General features: G+C 46.8%; 1 protein-coding gene across 2 annotated transcripts; it reads left to right on the top strand.

Moving 5' to 3' along the window:
• Positions 1-4,278: 4,278 nt before the first annotated feature.
• LOC103646067 (WD repeat-containing protein 44) lies at positions 4,279-8,512 on the top strand. Of its 2 annotated transcripts, XM_008670793.4 has the most exons (8): positions 4,457-4,868; positions 5,380-6,444; positions 6,551-6,641; positions 6,737-6,894; positions 6,989-7,040; positions 7,157-7,236; positions 7,340-7,433; positions 7,527-8,512. In XM_008670793.4, the coding sequence occupies exons 2-8, from the start codon at positions 5,416-5,418 to the stop codon at positions 8,111-8,113; spliced, it is 2,091 nt and encodes a 696-aa protein (XP_008669015.1). In that variant the 5' UTR covers positions 4,457-4,868; positions 5,380-5,415; the 3' UTR covers positions 8,114-8,512. The 2 variants fall into 2 exon arrangements, with proteins under 2 accessions (XP_020403772.1, XP_008669015.1); XM_020548183.2 differs by having other exon boundaries at positions 4,279-6,444.
• Positions 8,513-9,308: the final 796 nt, after the last annotated feature.

Genomic DNA, 9,308 nt, shown 5'->3' with positions numbered 1-9,308 from the left:
ACCGTGCCTTCGTTCCTCCCCTTAATCTGTTTTACGAGACGACAACCTGGCTGGATTCTCTGCATGCATGCAGTGCAGTGCAGGGGTTGTTACACTTCCTCCGTTGACATAGAGAGAGTTTCATCAGCCACACAGAACAGTTTAGATATATGTCAACCGTATGCATACATACACTGTACTGTACGTGTAGAGTGGCAGCAGTGTGTGTCTGTGGGCTACCTTGGACGGCACCTTAATTATTATCTTATTTGTGTGGTGTCATTTATTTTGACTACCATACCATCAGCTCCATTGTTATTTTGATCTCACGGCACAATGCGACAAAGGCAAGTAGCTTCTTCTATAGCTACTCCTACTACCTTTTTTCTCGACCGTCACATGGCGCCACCGCCATGCTGTGGTCTAGTTTATCTGTTGGAACCCTAGCTAGACAGGGATCGTCCTTCCATGAACGTGACACCCGATTTGTGTCTTTGCTTACGTTAATGTGCCAACAACAACGGCCAAACAAGTCTACTGATCCATCAAGGACAAGGCATGCGATGGCTTATTATATGGTCTCACTCACACCCTCATCTTTTTGGTAAATAACGCCAAAAAAGCAGCACACTGTGCAGGGGTCCGTACCTCATACACAGTGCTGACAAGGACATGGACTTTGAAAGCTTGTTGTTGCACATTAGGAACGCAACATAGTAGCAGACACACAGATGATGTAGACCATTTAGATTAGCCAGCAGCAGCGGCATACAATCATCAGGTGTTACATCGCTCTAACCTCTTTTTTTTTGGGGGGCGAATCGTTTACATCATTCTAACTGTGCAGACGAGGGCTGCAGTAGTGGTCCTGATGATCCATCTTCCTTTCGAGCTAGCTTTGCTTCGGTTGTTTGGTTCTTGCTACTTCTGTAAACATAGTGCTTAATCCTCTTCCAGCCCTTATCCTCTTCGATCTTAGCCATAATACACATTTGCCAATCAATATGTTGGCCAATAATGGGGAGCAACGTACACAAACAAGTAGCTAGCAGAACATGGAGAATATTTTCCTCTTTCTCACATTTGTGCGCGCATGAATTTGACAAACAATTGGCAGTCCGTACGTGTGAGTAGTATTATTTTGTGTGCTGAGATTAGTTCATGGAATAATCATCCACGTGTCGCCGTGGTCATCATTATCGTCATTCAACAAATTGGAGTGGACGGGCATACGATATAATTTTCTAACTATACCAAGATAATTATCAGCGGCAGCAAGTATGCATGCATGAGAATATTGATACAGCCAATAATGCCGGATTCGAGCAGAAATAATATTAATTAGGTTACCCAGAGAGCTTAATTTTGGACGATTGTTTTTTAAAGTTTTTTTTTAAAAATATATAAATGATTTTTTAGGTTGAGTGTCATGCTCCAAATTAAAAGCTAGCACATGATTATTAATTGTTTCTGGCCATATATACGCACATGCTTGTGCGGTTGTGCCCCAGAATAGGGATGCGTTACCAACAAACCAGCAGGGACGAACTGCCGAACTGGAGCTGTTCCGCTTAATGACGTCACACCTAACCGGCATTTCACGGTCGAAGGACGCATCATAATGATTGGCGGTATGATTTCAGACACAGGTCGTTCATGTTGTAGCAGAAACAGTGACAGTCTATCAAGTTGCTATTTCTATTGCTACTTCAAAGGCCCTTTAGGTCGGCTGTGCTGCCACAGGGAAAAACATTTCCCGAGTACACAAAAAAACACTTATATTACTTCGTTCTGTTTTATTTATCGTAGTTTAGTTTAAAAAGTAAACTAAAAAGCAATAAATATTCGAGAGAATGAAGGTAATATGTTTGATAATATATGTTTGTCTATGCATATATATGGCATATTTCCACACCAAATCAAATCACGTTTTTTCTCTTTAAATAATCGCGTTATTAAAAGCGGAAGTATTGAATAGCCCATGTTACTTCATCATCTAGGACAGTACAGAGAAGCATATATTCTTTCTTGTGGCTAGGCCTTCCTAACACTAGCAGTAAAAAAAAAAAGATCTAGCTGATCATTAGTAGATGACAGCTAGCGAACGAGCAGTTGTCCGACCGGTCCTCCAACGAGATACGGTTCAATTAAGGCAACCACGACCGGTGTTTCCTCTAGCCCAGCCCCTTTGGACAGAACGTTGTTAACTGGACTAGCTAGCAGTATGTATTTTGTTGTCACTGTCAGAGTGAAGGAGACAGCACACAGGAATAAACTGGCTACGTTGTTCAAACTGAACGGCAGAACACCAGAGAAGATGGAACTCTGACTAGACCTCTGCTTTCGCTGAATGGCGGGAATAATTCAAGTCCGGATGAAATCTGTATTCGAGAATTAAAATATCTGGCGGACAAAACTAGATGCTTGCCGCCCCATCTTTTAGAAGGAAAAAAAGAAAGAAAAGAAAGCAGTGGACACCTGATCAACTACCGAGCCTGCTTCGGTGCCGTGACCGGGAAATCTTTCGGAGCAGGAGGAGGCTCTCCGTGTCCGTACGTCCCAACGGAGGTGGTAGACCGAGACGCCGGATAAGTCTAAGGACGAAATTTAGTGACCAGAGATTACGAGAGGATCGAGGGATTAAAAAGAAATAAACTACCCTTTAATCCTCTAATCCTCTTGTAATCTCGTTGTCACCAAATCAACCAGCTGGTAAACCTCCCTTCCCTCCCAGGCTCCCAGCAGAGAGCAGCAGCTTTCGTGCAAAGATGGGCACGTGGATAAAATAGATATAAACAAAACACAAAGGCTTGGACGCATGGGGTTGCTGCCGTGCCGCCCTCGCGCTCGCGTTGCCATCTTCGCCCAACCACGAATCAACTCTGGAGCTGCAGGGTTGTTGGGGTTAGCTAGAGATGGATACGTCGTCCATGCATCTGCTCATGCATATCCAGCTGGGTTCTTTAAACTAGCGGACGTACAGCTCGAATCTACGTACTTAGCCCATTATCAGCACCTATCTTTGTGTTTTTTTCCCCAGTCTGCTCACTCATGTATCAAAAGCCACCACACATGCAGAGCAGGTGGCTGCGTTCCATGCATGCAGAGTTTTTTTTAACGTCACTGCTGACCGATGCGTCTTTAGGGCCCGTATGTAATCCAGCTTATTTTATATAAATTATATAATCTGGATTGTGTAATCTAGTTTATATAATCCTATTACAGATGTTTGTTTACATAAATTATTAGTAGATAAAAAGCTAAACAATAATCTAAAATAAGCATCTACTAATTTATTTATGAATTATCATAACCTAGACATCTAGATTATATAATTCACTCCAATACCTAGAGCCGGCTAGCCGCTGCAACGACTGTTAATAAATAAATAAATTCCCTCGTCCAAAAAGGGCTGGAATTGATGCAGGCTAAAATCAAAATGCTCGGCACTACTGACCGTCTGACCCGAACACAGACAGAGCAGCAGCCCCAGCTGACGGGTTGACCCAGACCGAGTCGCCACTCGCCAACAAGAGATCGAGCTCTGTGAAATAGTTTTGACGTGTTCCCGTTTTTTTTTTCTTTTTCTTGCGTGAATAGGTAAAAGAAGAAATCGCACCGCGCGCCTGCATCCTGCACCTGTACGCGCAAGGGGGGACCAAGCAGCGGACGGCAGTAGCATGTTAGGTGCATCAAACTGTTCCCCTCCCCCGCTTTGATGAGCGCCTTTGTTTGGCGCAACGCGAGCGCCCAGCCCAGCTAGTAATTTGCCGTTTCCAAGCAACACTTTGCAGCTGCAGAGCACACAACACAAGCTAGCTAGAGTCAGATTTGTGCCAACATACATATACATGTGTTCCCCCTTCGTCGCTGCTCAGAACCAACGGCAGGGATCGATCGTAGTAGTAATCCTCCTACTCTCGTTCGTTCTGCCCAATGCAGAGCCGAGCAGTACTGTACTGTGCTGTTTCTGTTACAATTCACTGCCACGACGAATGGCTCGTGTCGTGGCATGCAGGCCATGCGCCTGCTGTTGCTAATGCTAACCTCAGCACATCGGTTTTCCACAGCAGAAAAAAAGATCTCTTTCTCTCTGCGGACGGTCCTATCAGGCAAGGGTTACACGAGCAGATCGGTGTGCTGCAGCGCCGATGCACCCGGTTGCAGTACGCATAGACCCAGGCCTAGACCTGCACGATTTATTGCCGCTGCTACTACAGCAGCTCACCACCTATTACTGCTACAAAACGACGACCGGAAGTGAGACGAAAAGGAGAGAAAAAACATACATACCGAAGAACAGAAGAACAAAGGAAAGATAAAAAGAAAGGAAAGTGTGAGAGGCGTCATCAGAGGGTGTGAGATGAACCAACCCAGCAGCAAGAAATGATTAAGAGGCAAGAGGCAAATCTGCGACAGTGCATTGTTTTAGCGGGAACTGTGCAGTATTTTCCTCGTTTTTTTCCCTCTGAGCAGCACAGTGCATCTTCAGAAATTTATTTTTGCGTCCGTCCTCCAAATCTGGCGATGGTGATGGGGGACTCGGACGGGACTGGGACCCCCACACACCCAGCACGGCTGGCCAGCTCCTCTCCTCCTCCTCCTCCGCCTCCCACGTCCGTCGTAATAAATCGCCCCGTCGTCTCCAATTCCCCCCCTCCTCTCCTTTCTCCCCGCCCGCGTGAGATCGGCTCGAATCCAATCCTCTCCAATAATACGCACCGGCACCCATTTGCGCCATGCTGCCGCGGCCGGCCACCACGACGAGCCAAGAACACGCGCGGCATCCCTGAGCCACCCACCCAGGCTTACCAAAACGGATTCCTTTTCCCTCTTGGATCCCAGCCGCTCCCAAGCGTGCGCGCGAATTCTCTGCTTGCCTCGCCCAGGTGAGCTTCTCCCCCCACCCCCCACCCCTGCCATCAGTTTCTTCCTTTTCTAATCCCTCATTATTCCCCCTCTACCATCATCAATCAATCTATTGGTTTCGACGAGATATGTGGTGGTGAATTCGGCGGGTCTTGAGAGGGGGAAGGGATTTTTAAAAAAAAAACCCTGAAATTTTGTCAGCGGTTCCTTGGCCTGGCTGCCCGCTTTAATAATGGCCGCGCGGCTGGTTGGCTTGCCAGGCCAGATGCATTGCTCAGGAGGCAGGAGCGCTTGGGCCGTGCGAGCTGCGGGATTTGGGAGATGCGTGCAGTTGAATGCGTGGGATTCGCCGTGATTTGTTTATGCTGATCGCCCTCTCCTCCCGACCCGTGCTCCCTCCGCGTCCGCTCTCTCCCTTTTTCTCGTCCCCAGTTGCCGCCGAGCCAATTCAGCGCCGCTTTACTGTTATATAAGCCGCGCCTCCGCACCGGACCAGGGCTCTGAGATGTGTTTATCTTTCTCTCCTCGCAGCGCCGTGTGCTCTTGTGCTGAAGATCCATCCCATCCATGGAAGGGTGCCAACTGCTAGTAGGCTGTAGGATGGAGATGGAGGAGGAAGCGTTCTTTGACTCGCGAGAGGAGCTCACGGCGTCGCCGGCGCCCAGCCCGGGCCCTGCATTGCCGTGGTCGGGAAGCCTCGACAGTGTGTGTCAGAGGAGGGAGCGGTTCATGAGAAGCATGGGCCTAGAGTGCTGCCCGGCTCCCCTGCAGGCCGATGCCGTGGCCACCGTGGGCGATGTCGACAAGGAGGAAGAGGCTGTGCCGGAATTTGGGAGATCGTGGTCGCAGTCGGATGAGAACGACTGCTCCATGTCGAGTTGGTCCACGGAGGAGACGAAGAGCTTAGAGGATGGTGTCTCGGATGACAATTCTGTCAGTGGATCCAGCCGGGATGATGCTAGCAGCAAGGTGAGCAGGAGTTTCAGTTCGTTGTCCTTCATCCAGAGGCTCATGAGCCGCAGTGGTAAGCTCTCTGGTGTTCCCAAGGCGGTCGAGAGGAGGAGAAACGGATGGCTTCGGAGGCTGGGCTTGAGGTCTGGTATCCTCGATCATGGAGGCGATGAGGCTAGCACCAGCTCCTCAGAGAGTGAGCAAAACAGGGGTGGAAGGTATGAAAGGGTCAAGGTCCGCAGCTACAGGAAGCGGTCGAAAGAACTGTCAGCAGTTTATCAAGGCCAAGTGATTAAGGGCCATGATGGTGCCATCCTGGCTATGAAGTTTAGTCCGGATGGGCAGTTTCTTGCTACTGGAGGGGAAGATGGAGTTGTCAGGGTCTGGGGCGTCGCGCAGTCTGAGGACTGCAAAATCCCAATGGATGATCCTTCTTGTGTTTACCTCAAAGCTCATCGCCAGAGTGGCTTGGGTCCTGTTGATGCTGACAATGAGAAGAAATGCAAAGTTAAGGGCGTGAAGCAATCTGCAGATTCTGCCTGTGTTGTGATTCCAACAGTGGTGTTCCAGATCTCAAAGCAACCACTGCATGAGTTCCGTGGTCACTCTGGTGACGTACTGAGTCTGTCATGGTCTAACAACAAGGTCAGTACAATTATTGAATGAATTGCCCCCCTCTGTAAGGTTTGATTGCATTTTTTTATTTATTTTGTCCTTTCCTTTCTGATGATTGAAATTTTCTACCTTGCAGCATCTACTGTCAGCATCAACAGACAAATCTGTTCGCTTGTGGGAAATTGGATCTGCAAACTGCATCACTGTTTTTCCGCACAGCAACTTTGGTAGGTCTATAGTCTCTTACTTGCTGCTCCAAAACTTTTCAACTATGCTTCTGAATTTGACCTCACCATTTCGCTATGAAAATTTACTTTTGCAGTGACTTGTGTCCAGTTGAATCCAACCAATGAGAATCAATTCATCAGTGGATCCATAGATGGCAAAATCCGTGTGTGGGATATTCCCAGATGCAGTGTCATTGATTGGGTGGATATTAGAGACATAATAACAGCGGTTTGCTATCGACCTGACGGAAAGGTATCAGCATGCATTCTGAAGTGGGGTTTTTATGGCTAACTTGTTATTTCAGTGGTTTGTGAGATTGATTTTCTCTGTCTTTTATATCTTGCAGGGAGCAGTGGTCGGAACCATTACTGGAAATTGTCGATTTTATGATGCATCAGGTACAAAAAAAAAAGTGAAATCTCTACTAGCTTTTCGTTACCATTTCAGTACCTCTCTGCTTTTACTTGAATGATACTCCATAAATACTGACTATAACTACATCTTGATGGATCAGATAATCTCCTGAGGTTTGAAACACAAGTTGCACTCAGTGGCAAGAAAAAGTCTTCTCTTAAAAGAATCACTGCTTTCGAGGTAAATATCTTGACGAGAAGGAAGGCTTTTATTGCACAGTTCACTTCATCAGTCATTTTTTTCGCTCGTATGTTCTGACTGTTTATTTTATTTTTCATGTCAGTTCTCACCAAGCAACCCAAGTAAATTAATGGTTACCTCTGCTGACTCGAAGGTTAAAATTCTTGAAGGAACCACTGTGACTCAGAATTATAGTGGTACTTTCCACATGCTTAGCTTTCATTCTTATTGATCTAAGCAATCGATACATTTTATGTATTATGAGCTCATCATTTTATTCATTCAATCAGGACTCCGTACTGGGTCTTGCCAGTCCTTGGCAACATTCACTCCTGATGGGCAGCATATAGTTTGTGCAAGCGAAGACTCCAATATTTATGTATGGAACCATGAAAACCAAGACGAGGCTTCACTGAAACATGCGAAAACCATATGGTCCTCAGAGCGCTTCTACTCCAACAATGCAGCCATCGCAATACCATGGAATGGCCCGAAACCCAGAAACCCGGTCTCTCTGGCCTCCCAAATCTTGTCACCACAAGGAGATAACTTGTGGTGCATGAGTAAGGCTGTCAAGTGCAGTTCGAGTCAGAGCGAAGATTCTGCTATCAACAGTTTTGTGTCAAGGTTTGCTCCTGGTATTTTCAATTTGAATCAGGAGTTCTCCTCTGAGTCCACTTGCAGAAGTTCAGCGACCTGGCCAGAGGAAATCCTGCCGTCTCGCTCGATTCGTGCAATTCTGGACGAGTCGCAGTACAAGTTCCTAAGGAACTGTTTCCAGAGCACACCAAACTCGTGGGGTCAAGTGATAGTCACTGCAGGATGGGATGGCAAGATCAGGTCGTTCCAGAACTATGGCTTACCGGCGCACCAGTGAACAACAGCTGGAGCATCTGCTGAAACTACACCGGCAGTTTTGGCACCTCACATGGCGTGTGGTTTGTTGGTACAAGACATCACATGCTCAGTGCTCCTCCTGCTGAATTGTACATGGACCAGTGTTGTACATAATCAACCTGGTGGTCCTTTGAGATCTCCGCGTCAGCGGTTGTTCATGGCAGGACCCGTGGATTGTACCTTTTTGTAGAAATTTTTTGTGTGTAGATCAGATCTGACTCTCTCCCTTTGCCCCCCCTTATCAATTGCTCATTGATATATATACTACAGAAATGTTAGTCTCAGCTGAGTGTAAGTTCCCCTCCCATTGTATTGCGGGAACAGCCAGATATATATATGTGCCACTCAAGTATACAAAATTCTTTCATTTTTTTTTGAACTTTTCCTGCTCTGTTGTTCTGCAAGTTTTCATTTTGTCGATCGAATTTCAGATACAGGTGACTAGTTCTCCTGTTTGACATCGTAAGCAGTTGGGTGCGGACCCAGGGAAACCGCTCTTAGGCTGTTGACCTTTGATTGGTTTGCCACGTTAGTTGGGCATCCCAGAAAGCTGCCGATCCCTGATCCTGAATCCGCTAATAATTTGAGCTCAGACCTAGCATTATCTGATGAATGTGCTGTTGTTTGTTTCCAAGATATTTTTTCCACCCCCGTGCCGTGTTGATCTGATAAAGATATGCAAAAATTATGGCTGGAAGTATGTAACAAGAACCCCATTTTGCTGCTAGCACGTTGCTACTCATTGTTGCGTTTCTCATTTTCCCCTGGAGGTTGAGTTCCCTGCTGTTCTGAGGCTGGCAAGCCTCCCCCCCACCCCCAAATGCATGTGGTCGTCATTTCATTCGTCGGGACGTCAATGGATTCAACTCACTAAAAACCATCAGAGATGCCGCAATTGGATCGAGGCAAGCGCGATCATTGATTGCCTCTAAAATACTAGTAGTAAACAACTTGGCCATGATTGGCGATCCTGGTTTTTTTTTTGTCAAACATTAGGTTACTCAGTCTGCATGGTTGACTAATGTATGTCCAATGCAAGGTAGAACAATGGGATTTTCGACCTCTCCTGCTGCTTGGGGGGGCACTTGTAGACTTGTAGTGTCAGCGGTGACGCCATGCTGACATCTGATCTGACACTGCGACGATTACTGGTACAGGAAATTCGTCTCACGGTC

The sequence above is a fragment of the Zea mays genome, chromosome 2 (assembly GCF_902167145.1).
Source record: "Zea mays cultivar B73 chromosome 2, Zm-B73-REFERENCE-NAM-5.0, whole genome shotgun sequence".
NCBI classification, from domain to species: Eukaryota; Viridiplantae; Streptophyta; class Magnoliopsida; order Poales; family Poaceae; genus Zea; species Zea mays.
The sequence above is the reverse complement of the archived record's forward strand: the minus strand, read 5'-3'. Positions and strand labels throughout refer to the sequence as shown.

Excerpts from the sequence above, each read along its gene's own strand:
- LOC103646067 (XM_020548183.2), top strand. The coding sequence starts at position 5,416 with ATGGAAGGGTGCCAACTGCTAGTAGGCTGTAGGATGGAGATGGAGGAG. Across the intron at positions 6,895-6,988 it reads GCTATCGACCTGACGGAAAG|GGAGCAGTGGTCGGAACCAT; the intron begins GTATCAGCATGC and ends TATATCTTGCAG. Across the intron at positions 7,434-7,526 it reads TGTGACTCAGAATTATAGTG|GACTCCGTACTGGGTCTTGC; the intron begins GTACTTTCCACA and ends TCATTCAATCAG.